Below are 13040 nucleotides of genomic sequence, written 5' to 3' on the forward strand. Positions count from 1 at the left end.
CACACATGGAGAACAGCCTCTCCATCACTGTGACAATCACCTCCATCGTTCAAGTTGAACTTGTGACATCACATGGAGGTTCCTGTTGGTTCCACAGACGGTCAGAACTGTAAAGTGTGGCAGCTCTGACTGTGTCCTCCCTGCAGATCGAGGAGCGCATGTCCAGCACCCAGCAGCTGTCGGAGGGCTGGAGGGAGCTGAAGGAGCAGAAGCAGGACCTGAGCAGCTTCTTCCAGGACTCGGAGCAGCAGCTGCTCAGTCTGTGCAGGAGGCCGGCTGAGCTGGAGCTGAAGATCGCTCAGAACGTGCTGGCTCAAGCTGAGGTTGGTTCCGTCATGACACCGGCAGATCCTGCAGAGTTCTGCTGCCTCACAGAGCTGTTGCTGTTCCCTCAGGACTGCTGCCTGCAGCTCCGGTCCAAGCAGAGCATCCTCACCAGGATGACGGAGTCTGTGAGCAGACTGAGCGGAGACCAGAGCTCCTCGGAGCATGCAGACCTGGAGCGTCTCAGCCGCTCCTGGATGGATCTGTGCCACCAGGCTGAGGAGCTGCAGACGCAGAAGGAGGAGGACCTGCGGAGGGCTGGGGAGTACCACGCCTGCATCGCTGCTGTGGAGGCGCTGTTTGAGCAGGTGTCCGGAGCATGGGACAGCCTGGCCAGGTCAGTGTGAGTCCTCGGAGGAGCCTCCAGAGCGAGCAACGAGTCCTCACTCTGTCTGTTCCTGCTGCAGAACGGACGCAGAAAGTTCCTCACAGCACCTGGAGGCTCTGAGGAGCCTGGCAGGAACTCTGGAGGAGCAGAAGGCCGTCCTGGATGAGCTGAAGGAGCAGAAGCAGAAGGTGGTCCAGCACCTGAACCTGGACGACAAGGAGCTGGTGAAGGAGCAGGTCAGCCACTTCGAGCAGCGCTGGGCTCAGATGCAGACCCTGATCCAGAGGAAAGTCCAGGATTCCGTGGTCACCCTGGAGGACATGAGTCAGGTGGAGGCGCGGCTGCGGGAGGCCCGGGACTGGGCGGAGGAGCAGCAGCCCACCCTGTCCGAGGCCATGAAGATGAGTCCTCCTCCGGAGCTGGCCCAGAGCTTCCTGTTCGACCACTTGAGCATCTGCAGCGAGCTGGAGGCCAAGCAGCTGCTGCTGGCCCAGGCCGTGACCGACGCCGACCGGGTCCTGCCACGGCTGGGCCTCAGCGAGCGGCAGAACCTGCAGCAGATGATTGCCGACACCCAGGCAGAGGTGGAGGCTCTGAGCGTGAAGGTGGTGCAGCGCAGGAAACACCTGAGCAAGGCCTTCACGGAGAGGACGCAGTTCCTGGTGGCCGTGGGTCAGTCCATCTGCTGGGTTCAGCAGAACGAGAAGAAGGCCCAGGAGGAGGAGCATGTCGCCCTGCTGCCCGAAGACCTGTCCAAACAGGTGCGCTCGTGCAGGAACATCCAGAGCAGCCTGAAGGCCTACCGCAGCGAGCTGGCCTCCCTGTGGTCTCAGGGCCGAGACCTGATGAGGGAGGCCAGCGAGGAGGAGCGCAGCGAGCTCCTGATCCGGCTGCAGGAGCTGCAGAGCATCTTTGACCGGACGCTCCACCGCTGCGGGCAGAAGCTGCAGGAGCTTGAGAAGGTTCTGCTCTCCAGGAAGTACTTCAAGACGGACCTGGAGAGGATCTGCCTGTGGCTGAAACAGGCCGACATCGTGACTTTCCCTGAAATTAACCTGATGGTGGGCGGAGCCGAGCTGGAGGCGCAGCTGCACAAGTACGAGCAGATCCTGGAGCAGGCCGTGGAGTACGAGAACCTGCTCCTCACGGTGCAGACGGCGGGGCAGGAGGTGCTGCCCTCTCTCAACGACGTGGACCACTGCTACCTGGAAGAGAAGCTGAACTCCCTCCCGCAGCAGTATAACAGCATCCTGGCTCTGGCCAAGGAGAAGCGGGAGAAGATCCAGCAGGCCATCCTCAGCAGGAGCGAGTACTCCTCCTTCATAGACGTCACCCACAAAGCCCTGAAGGAACTGGAGGAGCAGTTCAGCGGCCTGGGGACGCAGCCTGTGGGCCTGGAGACCAAGGAGGTCCTGAGCCTGCAGAGCCAGTACAAAGCCATCCTGGTGGACCTGAGCACTCTGGGTCTGGCTGTGAGCGAGCTGAACCAGAAGAAGGAAGGCTTCCGCAGCACCGGACAGCCGTGGCGGCCCGAGGAGATGACCCAGCTGGTGAGCCTCTACAACGGCCTGAAGCGACTGGTGGAGCAGAAGGTGGAGCACCTGGACGAGACCCTGGAGTCCTACGAGGACCATAAGGCCATGGCCATGCAGGTGGACTCTGAGCTGAGAGCCACCAAGGAGCAGCTGGACAAAGTCAACACGGAGACGCAGTCCGCCGAGGAGCGGCTGAAGAACTACCACACCCTCGCTGGGAGTTTGCAGAGCGCCGACTCGCACCTGTCCAGGCTCATGGAGCAGATGAACAGCCTGGCCCCCCGCGTGGACCGAGCCGCCCACGACGCCTCCAAGGAGCAGGTGGTGCTGTGGCAAGAGGAGCTGCGCTCGCTGCAGGCCGCCGTGGGCGAGCTGATCGAGGAGTGCGAGAACCGCTTCGTCCACAGCAAGGACTTCCAGACGGAGATGGAGAGGACCCTGGAGTGGCTGCAGCAGGTCCGCCGCGAGCTGGACTGCGCCGTCATCGTGGACGTGCGCGTGGAGAAGGTGCAGGAGGAGATCAGGAAGCAGCAGATCGTGCAGGAGGAGGTGCAGTCCAGGCTGCGCATCGTGGCCGCCCTCAGCAGCCGCGAGAAGCAGAAGTACACCAGCGCCAATGAGCTGGTCCCCGCCCATGTCAACCGCCGGCTGGAGGAGATGACCAAGCTACAAGCCGACGTCCAGAGAGCACTGAGTGCCAAACAGGTGAGGGGGCGGGGCATCTGAACCCTGAAAAATGTTGTTTTGTTTGAGGCTGAGAAGAGAAGTCCAATAAATGACCCATGGTCAAGGTTAGAGGTCATGACCGTTCTATAACTGAGAGATCAGAGCCAAAGATCAAACCAGATCAAAGAAGAAGATAAAAGGAAAAGATCAGAGCGGAAGATTGAAGCAGAAGATCAAAGAAGATCAGAGCAGAAAAGTAAAGTCGAATATCAGTGCGGACGATCAAAGTAAAATGTCAGAGCGAAAGATCAAAGCAGAAAATTTGAGAAAAAGATCAAGGCAGAAAATCAAAGCACAAGATCAAAGCAGACGATCGAAGTAGAATATCAAGGCAGAAGATCAGAGAAAAAGATAAAGGAAGAAGATCAAAGAAGAAGGTCAGAGCGGAAGATCAAAGCAGAAGATCAGGGAAAAAGATAAAAGCAGGTCAAAGCATTAGATCCAAGTAGAGATCAAAGGATCGATAAAGGATGAAGATCAGAGCAGAAGATCAAAGGAGAAGATAAAGGAAGAAGATCAGAATGGTAAATACTTGTATAGCGCTTTCTATCCCCCTCCAAGGGCCCAAAGCGCTTCACAGTCACAGACCCATTCACACATTCACCCATTCACACATTCACACATTCACCCATTCACACACTGGTGGAGTCTCCGCTGCCAAACACTGGCGCCAACCTCCCACCAGAGGCAATTCGGGGTTAGGTGTCTTGCCCAAGGACACTTGGGCGGGAAAGGCGGGAGTCGAACCCGCAATCTTCCGATCAGGAGTTGCACACACCTGATCAGGTGATCAGTAGGAGATAAAGACTGGTACCCTGTAGGTTGATTTAAAGTTTTGAATGTGTCTTTAAGCTCCGCCTCCACTAAGGTCAGCTGCAACTTGGAGGCTGTGTTTCTATGAAGCCTTGAAGCTTCTATGATGTAGTGCGGTGGTGTGCCTGTCTGACTGTCTTCTCCCGTCTACAGATCACTCTGGAGGAAGCTCTGCTGCTGTGTCAGCAGTACCACTTCCGGATGCAGGCCGCCTGCGAGTGGCTGGAGGACGCCGTGTCCTTCCTGCAGCAGGCCAGCCTGGGGGTGGACGTGGAGAACCACGAGGAGTGTCTGCGGCAGCAGGCGGACATCGTGGCCACGGAGCAGGAGTTCCTCATCCACCTGGAGGAGCTGCAGGACCTCCTCCCCAAGCTGGAGCCTCTGGTTAACCCCACAGCCAGGGAGCAGCTAAGAGTCAGCGTGGAGTCCGCCCAGCAGAGAGGCGTGGAGGTCCGAGACCAGCTGCAGTGCCACAAGGATGTCCTGCACAGGTCTGGCTCCGTTCAGGGTCAGACACACACACGCCCCCACCCCTAAGCCCCCTCCTTTGATGGGATTGCAGGCTTAGGAGAACAGGTGTTCGGATCCAGCCCAGACTCAGTAAAATACGTACATATTCCACGATTTGGGAAATACCGTGTATAATATACGCCAGAAGCGGTTTTTGCGTGCATATAATACGCGCGGTCCTAAACGTGTTAAATGTGTTTTCCACGTTTGACACGTCCCCTGGTGGAGCCGTGAGCATCACAGACAGCCCCACAAACGAACAATTTGCTTTTCTAATCCTAACCATAACCGTAATCCTAACCTTAACCAGGAACGAGTCATTTAGAAAAGAGTCCGAGGATTTCTGACCACGTGATCAAAACCAAACCTAAAAAGTCGTGTATATTGTACGCCGGAGCAACCCATTCTCTACCATTGCGTATCATATGCATGCAAAAAGCGTGTTTGGCGTATAATATACACGGTATTTCAGAGTGCAAAGTCGTGGAATATGTACGCATTTTACTGCGACCGTGTTGTCGGATCGGTTAGAGAGACGGCTGTGCTGATAATTATATCAGATATCAGTAATAAATGCACTGTGGACCTGCAGCAGACACAGAGTTGCATATGCAGACTTGTAGCTGACGCAGACCTCCAGCTGCAGATGCCGACCTGCGGCTGCAGACGCAGACCTGCAGCTGCAGACGCAGTCCTGTAACTGCAGACACAGACCTGCGGCTGCGGCTGCAGACGCAGACCTGCAGCAGACGCAGACCTGCAGCTGCAGATGCAGACCTGCAGCTGCAGACGGAGACCTGTAACTGCAGACGCAGACCTGCAGCAGACGCAGACCTGCAGCTGCAGATGCAGACCTGCAGCTGCAGACGCAGACCTGCAGCAGACGCAGACCTGCAGCTGCAGATGCAGACCTGCAGCTGCAGACGCAGACCTGCAGCAGATTGAAACATCTCAGGTTTGACTGAAGCTGCGTGGTGGGCGTGGCTAGCGTCTCTCCCTGCTCTGTCTCTGCTGTAGATCTTATGGATCTGCAGAGATCTGGTTTAGCAAAGAACTCTTCGGGACAGGTTCCTGCTGAAGGCTGGATCTTCTTGCCTCTGGATCTCTGGGGGTCACAGTTCCTGCTCAGCTTTGTGTCTTCTTTCAGCTGCGTGGCTCAGTGGACGTCCTTCCAGGAGGCGCGGCAGACCGTCATCGAGCTGATGAACGAGGCAGAGAAGAAACTGACTCAGTTTTCCACGGCCAAAGCGGCCACCAGCCAGGAAGCAGAAGAGCGCCTGCGCAGCCACAGGGTAGGAGGAGTTCCTCCAGCATGGATCTGCTCCTGCTGTGAGCTCTGAGTCTGACTGCTGCTGCTGCTCCGCAGACCCTGGTGTCGCTGGTGAGCGGCTTCCAGGAGAAGCTGAGCGTTCTGGAGGAACAAGCCGCTCAGCTGGAGCTTGTCGGAAGTGACGCCAGCAAGGCCACCATCAGCCGCTCCATGACCACGGTGTGGCAGCGCTGGACGCGGCTCCGCAGCGTGGCGCGAGGGCAGGAGAGGGTCTTGGAGGACACCGCCCAGGAGTGGGGCACCTTCAGGGAGAAGGTACACGGCTCAGAAGGGTAAGGGGGCGGACCAAAGCCGGACGTCTCTGAGGGTTCACTCCATTACAGATGCTGAAGGTGAGGAGCGTCTCGGATGACCTTCAGAGCCGCTTCCCCGACAGCGCCGTGGAGAAGGCCTCCAAGGCTACACTGCAGTCTCTCCTGGACCAGCACGACCTGCTGAGCCAGGACCTGGAGCGCGAGCTGTCCGCCCTCATGCTGCTGCGGCAGTACGCCCTCAGTCTCCTGCACGCCGTGGAGGTGCCCTCACCCACCAATGACCACGAGGAGCTGCCCAGCCTGAAGGAGATCCGAGCGGTCCAGGACCACATGGAGAGGTGAGCCAGACCGGATCCTGGATTCTGAGTCCTGAAACCTGGTTCACGTGACGGTCCTTCTTCAGGAGAACCTGGAGCTTCAAACACAAAGAAGGTTTAACAATAAATGACCATACAGATACGATGACGGTGGATTCAGACTGGGATAATGATCTGGTCCGAATCAAGTCCAGAACCTGGTGTTTGCTCTGTAGTCAGACTGCAGTCCAGCAGATGTTCAAGACCAAAGCTTGTAGACAAAATCATGTGACTACAGATCTCTGCAGTGATTGGCCAGCAGTTCTGTAAACGGAAAGAGAAAGATGGAGATTAATTTGCTGGTCAGTTTTGAACATCTGGATGAAGGTCAGGTTCAAGTCTTCCTACTGCTGCTTTGGTTTGGTGGAGGAAAGCTGCAAAACTGAGGACGCTACGAGAACGCTGATAAGAGTTTATGACAGACACAGAAAACAATGAGCTGCTGTTGTATCTCTGCTTTAAGCAGATCAAACTGTCCAGTCTGAATCCAGCCTCAAAGCCCAGACACCAAATCTGGAGGTTCATGAACTAGTAAGTTAAGTGTATTTATGTAGGACCTTTCTCAGACATTGGTCACAAAGTGCTTCACAATAAAGAAAACATCGAATATAACCAGTTTCAAAAACAAGAATTATCAGACAAAAAGTTCAACAGAAAGCTTGTTTATAAGGACGAGTTTTAAGTTTCCGTTTGAAAGTGTTGACAGAGTTCAGTGTAGGGAAAGTGGGAGTTCATCCCAAAGTTAAACGCGTAACAGGGACCATCAGGAGGTTTTGCCCTCCTCAGCCTTTGGAGGGGGTGCAGGGCTATAGAGGGGGATGAGAAGGAGCTGGATCAGAACCAGGAACTGTACTCTGAAACCTCTGAGGAAGTCCGTGAAGAGATTTTAAGGTCAGGGTAATGTGAGCACTTTTGTTTGTTCGAGTTAGAAGCCGGGCAGCAGAGTTCTGGACCCGCTGCAGACGGTTCCGGTCTGTTGCAAGGATTGAGGCATGAGGACACAAAAGGATAAATGATCTCCACCTCGAGTAGAAACCATTGATCTGAGTTTAGAGATGTTGTGAGGTTGGAAATAGCAGTTCTTTAGGAACTCTTCAGAGTGACGCTCAAGGGACATTACTCCATCAAAGACAACTCCAAGATTTCTTAGACTAGATTTTACCAAATTCAGGGGTCAGCGACCTTAAAACAGTAAAAGAGGACTTTGATCTAAATGATAGTCTTATTTTAGACATTTGGATTTGCATTCATGACCTTCTTTCTTTGATAATAAACATAAAGTATGTCTTTTTTGGCATGAACAAAAGAATAAATATAAAAATAACTTAGCATCTCTTTTTTTTACTTACATATTACTTCTATATGCTCCTGTGTCATGTGTAACCTGAATGTTAATAGAAGGCACCTTAAAAACAGAATTACTCCCCAGGGATAAATAAAGTTTTTTGAATTGAATTGAATTGGATTATTTTCAAAATAAAAGTTGAATGAAGTTCAGGGCAAAAGATCAAAGCAGAGATCAAAGCAAAACATCAAACATTTTACCAAAGTTTTGCATATTAAATCTGTTCATTCTGGACGTAGAGTTGATCAATCAAGACGTCTGCAGGTCAACAGGATGTACCTACAGAGTTTATCATCTATGTGAACCTCAGACATCAGTTTATAAATGTAACTAATCTCAATTTAATGAATCCTGATGAAGTAATCCTTACTTTAAAGAAATGCTGTCTTATTTTTCTTTATTTCGCTCTTTGTCCTCAGCAGTCTTACACTGCTGGGTTTGGTTATTTTAGTTTGGGGTTGGTAGTCTTAGTTTGTGGGCTTTGTTTGTTTGTTTTGTTTAGGGCAGCTGCTGACTCTGACGGTCGACATGCTGGTCAGCAGTCTCATGACTGATCTCATGTTTGTCTGAGGATCCACCGTGGAGAGATCAAAGATCCACATGTGGATCTGGAGCTGCAGGTTAGACTCCTGGATAGCTGATGTTCAATATTAGGGGTGGCTCTTTTTTCTGGGTTTAGCTGAAGGCAGCTGTCACTCAGCCACTGTTGCCATGACGTCAGAGGTCGTAAATGAACAGTATAACTGAATCTCATCTGTAGAGAGGTCTGAAATATTGATCTTTTTTAATCTTGCCATGGGGAAGCATTTATAATAGGAACAAAAGCAGCCCTAGGACCGACCCCTGAGGTACCCCACACGTCAGATTTTTAGGATCAGATGTTATGTGAAGAAACTGCAGAAGTTGGGTCATTTTTGGATCTTCTAACAAACTAGTCCAGAAGTTCAGGTGGTTTCAAAACAAGGTCGAGGTCGTGAGGTCGGTGTCAGGACTTCCTGATGTGGATTTTCCTTCAAAACGGGGTGGCTGTGGTTCAGTGGTAGGGCGTTCAACTACTGATTGGAAGATTGCGGGTTCGATTCCCGCCGTGCCCCCCCATGTGTCAAAGTGTCTTTGGGTAAGACCCTGAACCCCACGTTTCCTCCGGTGGAAGGTTGGTGACAGTGCAGCGGCGGAGCCTCTGAAGCACTTTGGACCTTTGAGGAAGTAGAACAGAACTAAACAAGAACACGCCGTTTGACCTCAGGAAGTTAACTGAGTCAGAACCTGCAGTCAGAGCGTGTCGCTACGAGACAAAGAACCAGAGACTGTCGAACATTCCAGCTTCAGAGAAGATCTTCTTCATAACTGTGGAAGGTGGGGGGTTTAAACAGAGAGGTCAAGACAGAAGTGGATCTCTGTGGGAGTCACTGGGCAGAGTCTCAGTAAAGGGTTCTGAGCGGTTCTGCAGCTGCCCCAAAGCAGAATGAGATGTTTTGGGGTCTTCTTCCTGCAGCCTCCTGACTCAGTCCAGAACCAAGCGGGCTCAGGCGGCTCAGGAGCTCCGAGAGAGAGAGGACGTGGAGAAAGAGCTGAGCGTGGTGAAGGTCTGGATCCAGGAGAGCCGGGAGCTGCTCCTCAACCCCACGCAGGACATCGACGCTCTTCTGCACGAGCTGGAGGTCAGTCTGTCACCTGGAGAGTTCCTCCGTCAGGGCTCCACTGAAACGTCTGCCGGCTGCTTCAGGTCCTGCACGAGGAGGTCATCAGCTTCCGTCAGAGCGTGGAGAAGCTAGCGGAGCAGCAGCAGAGCAAATACCTGGACCTGTACACCATCCTGCCTTCAGAGATCTCCATGCAGCTGGCCGAGGTCTCGCTGGCTCTGGCTGCTATTGAGGATCAGGTACGTCTGACCCACCCCCCACCCCCCAGGAGCTCTCGCCTCCCGACTGAAGCGTCCTCCCCCCCTCTAGGTTCTCTCCAAAGAGAGGGAGATCCAGAAGACCAGAGAAATCAAGGAGGACTTTGGCTCCAGAATCCAGGACCTGTCGGAGAAACTGAAAACCATCTCCAGCAAATTCAACGAGAAATCTCCGGACGTGGAGCACGCCAAAGAGGAGGTCAAGGTGGGTATGTGGGCGTGGCTGCAGCTCCAGCAGTGCTGAAGCTCTGCAGCTCTGCAGCCTTGAAGATCTGCTTCCTTCTCCTCAGAGGCTGTTTGAAGAGCTGGAGCGCTGCGGCGGCGTGCTCTCCGAGCTGGACGCCTCCCTGCAGGACTTCAGCCGCAGGAACCCGCTGCTGGCCAAGCAGCTGAGCGAGGCGGTGGGAAAACTCTCAGAGATGCACCACCACAGCAGCCGGCTGGCGGACTGCAGGAACAACTGGCTGAAGAAGGTTTGCTGTCCAGCTCTGCTGACCTCATGACCTCAGAGCTGCTTCTCAAGCTCCGCCTCCTGTCTGCAGGCCGTCTGCTACCTGGACGAATACAACGAGATGCTGGACTTTATCGTCAGGTGGTCGGACAAAGCCCGGAGCCTGGTGAGGGCCAACATCATCTGGAACTCCTCGGTCCACCTGCAGGAGCAGATCCGGATCCACCAGGTGGGTCTGCGTCACGCGGCGCTGTCTGAGCCCTTCAGGAGCGGCTCTGGAACGTCTGCTTCTGTGTGCAGGCGGTCCTGCGGGAGTCCCGGGAGCTCCACGGAGACCTGGAGTCGATGGCAGAGAAGGTGGAGCTTCTGTCCGAGGTGCTGCAGGTTCAGGCGCTGAGTCAGCAGGTTTGTGAGCTGAGCCGGCGTGCAGATGAGCTGCAGCAGAGCATCAGGACGCAGCTGCAGAGCCTCCAGGACGCCAACAAGGTGAGGATTCTCAGACTGGCCTGTTTGTGGGTCTGAAGCAGCGTCTGACTGAGCGTTGCTTTCAGAGCATGGAAGCTCTGGAGCGGGAGGTCAAGGCTCTCCGGGTCGCTCTGGAGCAGCTGCAGGCCGTGCTGACCTCCCCAGAACTGGCCCGGCAGAGCCTGAAGGAGCAGCTGCTGCAGAGACAGGTGAGGTGTGGATGGAGGCGGTGCAGCTGTTGGTCCGAGCATGGTGTAACCCAAGGGGGGGGGTTCTGCAGCGCCTGCTGGCGGACATGGAGGGCCTGAAGGGGCAGGTCCAGGCGGTGCAGCGCTGCCAGAGCGCTCTGCAGGTTCCTGAGGACGTCATGCCCAGCCTGGCCATCTGCCACACGGCGCTGCGGCTGCAGCATGAAGCCAGTCAGCTGCAGCACGTGGCCATCCAGCAGTGCAACATCCTGCAGGTGAGGGGGGGTCACATGACCGGAGCTGAGATGGTTCTAGAGTCTCTGCTTCTGATAAGCCATGTGTCGGGATCAAACCAGAGGATGGGGGTTCAAACTTACTGTTTGTTACCATGGGAACACTGAAGCATGCTGACACCCCCTCCCCCGCAGGAGGCCGTGGTTCAGTACGAGCAGTACGAACAGGAAGTGAGGGAGCTGCAGGGTCTGATTGAGGAGGCGCACCAGGTCATCCAGGACCGCCCCGTCCCCAGCAGCAACATCCAGGAGCTGCAGGTGCAGATCCTGCACCACGAGGTACACCCCCCCCCCACCAGTCTGCAGACGGTCTGCTGACCGACTGCAGACCAACCGCTCCCTGTTTGACCTGCAGGAACTCGCCCAGAAAATCAAAGGTTACCAGGAGCAAATCGCCTCCCTCAACTCGAAGTGCAAGATGTTGGCGGTGAAGGCCAAACACGCCACCCTGCTGCTGACCGTCAGCGACGAACACGGGCTTCCTGCCGAGCTGCAGGACGAGGGGGAGGTCAGGAAACCGACCGTGACGGTAAGAAATCCTGAATCCGTTGCTCTGGACTTCCTTTAAACCAGTTAACCTGTGGCCCCGCCCCTGTCTGCTCCCAGATGACGGCGGGCCGCTGCCACGCTCTGCTGTCTCCGGTTAGCGAGGAGTCTGGGGAGGACGGCCCCGGCAGTGAGGTCTGCTCCCCTCAGGAGGGTCGATCCCCTTCTCCGGTCACTCCCCCTCAGGCTGCGGGCTCAAAGGTAACTCCGCCTTCCCGCTCAGGTGGTTCTGGGTCAAAACCCGTTGTGCCTCAGCTGTCAGGTTCCTGTGGCGTTCTGGAAAAACAAATTATCGTCCAGATTTTCTGCAGATCCACCACTTCCTGCAGAGTGGTGGAACTGCTGAGCGTCTAAGGTGGACTGTGTTTCTGCAGGGGGGGCTGGGCAGACTGACTCCAGCTGCCATCCAGGAGTTATACGACCCCACCTTAGAGTCTGTGGCCCACCTGGACGACCTGCAGCGCTCATGGGAATCTCTGAAGAACGTGGTGGGTGTCAGAATGGTCCTGATGGTTGGGAAGCTCCGATGACGGCGGTCTAGCATGGTATTTGTTCCTCTGCAGATCAGCGAGAAGCAGAGATCTTTGTACGAAGCTCTGGAGAAGCACCAGCAGTACCAGTGCTCCCTGCAGTCCATCTCCTCAAAGATGGAGACCCTGGAGGAAAAGCTCAGCGAGCCTCTGGAGCTGCAGAGAAGTCCAGAGAGTCACATGACGGCCCACCAGGTGAGTCCAGAAAGACCGCCGACACTCTCAGATGCTCCGCCCAGCCTGACCCCCCCACCGTGTACAGGGTCTGCTGACGGAGATCCAGGAGGTTCAGGAGGAGATGGAGAAGCTGCAGAGCAGTTTCACGCAGGATCTGTCTGTAGACTCAGACGTATCGGAGCAGCTGGCCATGCAGTCCTCGCTGTCCGTGTTGGGGGAGAGGATGTCCACCATCCACATGAAGGCCTCGGGGAAGCACCAGCAGCTGGAGGTGCTGCCCCCCCGCTGCAGAGTGGCGTCATGCGACCATCAGGTGGAGCTTCATCGCTGCCATTGTTTCCTGCAGGAGCACCTGAGCGAGCGGCGGGAGGTTCAGCATCAGGAGCAGCTCCTGCAGGCCTGCTGGCTCCAAGCAGAGGAGCTGGGGGAGTGGCTGAGCGGAGTGCAGCAGGGAGCCGCCCTCCTCCTGCTGCCCCACGCCGCAGGAGAGGTGGAGGAGCAGCTGTCAGAGTGTCAGGTGAGGGCCTCCCAGCAAACTGCAGCTCTGCAGGTGCAGACGCAGGTGCAGACGCAGGTGCAGACGCAGGTGCAGACGCAGGTGCAGACGCAGGTGCGTCTCTGCAGGTGCGTCTCTGCAGGTGCGTCTCTGCAGGTGCGTCTCTGCAGGTGCAGCTCGTTCTTCATCTGTAAACTGATCTCCAGAATAATCTTCAGATTCTAGAATCTGTTTCTCATGCGGCTTGTTGCAGGGGGAGTTTTACTGGGGGGTAAACAGGAGCATTAGTGGCGTTAGAGGGGCATTCGGGTGGTTGTTAAAGGTTCTTTTCTTAAGCAGATTACACACAGATCTGGGGGGGGCGTGTCCAGGGCGGAGTCATCTTCTGCCGCAGGCTTCTCTGTAAGCAGAGAGACGTCCCCCCTGCCTCCAGAAAACCGATGCCCCTCCAGGTTCTGGAGCAGAACTCATCA

At 55.3% G+C, this 13040-nt stretch overlaps 1 protein-coding gene across 4 annotated transcripts in view; it reads left to right on the top strand.

The window, feature by feature from the left end:
* syne1b (spectrin repeat containing, nuclear envelope 1b) overlaps window positions 1–13040 on the top strand; it is a gene marked incomplete at its 3' end in the record, with an annotated part of 72058 nt that overhangs the window by 35530 nt on the left and 23488 nt on the right. For all 4 annotated transcript variants that reach the window (XM_024265569.1, XM_024265570.1, XM_024265567.1 and 1 more), the window contains 22 exon segments: window positions 147–323; window positions 396–661; window positions 732–2892; window positions 3880–4217; window positions 5384–5528; window positions 5603–5821; window positions 5890–6158; window positions 9017–9182; window positions 9248–9403; window positions 9474–9626; window positions 9712–9894; window positions 9964–10101; window positions 10173–10358; window positions 10424–10546; window positions 10618–10800; window positions 10954–11097; window positions 11174–11347; window positions 11425–11565; window positions 11739–11852; window positions 11928–12089; window positions 12157–12342; window positions 12418–12588. In XM_024265569.1, coding sequence (XP_024121337.1) covers window positions 147–323; window positions 396–661; window positions 732–2892; window positions 3880–4217; window positions 5384–5528; window positions 5603–5821; window positions 5890–6158; window positions 9017–9182; window positions 9248–9403; window positions 9474–9626; window positions 9712–9894; window positions 9964–10101; window positions 10173–10358; window positions 10424–10546; window positions 10618–10800; window positions 10954–11097; window positions 11174–11347; window positions 11425–11565; window positions 11739–11852; window positions 11928–12089; window positions 12157–12342; window positions 12418–12588 — 5955 coding nt within the window.

The sequence above is a fragment of the Oryzias melastigma genome, unplaced genomic scaffold, assembly GCF_002922805.2.
Source record: "Oryzias melastigma strain HK-1 unplaced genomic scaffold, ASM292280v2 sc00254, whole genome shotgun sequence".
Taxonomy (NCBI): Eukaryota; Metazoa; Chordata; class Actinopteri; order Beloniformes; family Adrianichthyidae; genus Oryzias; species Oryzias melastigma.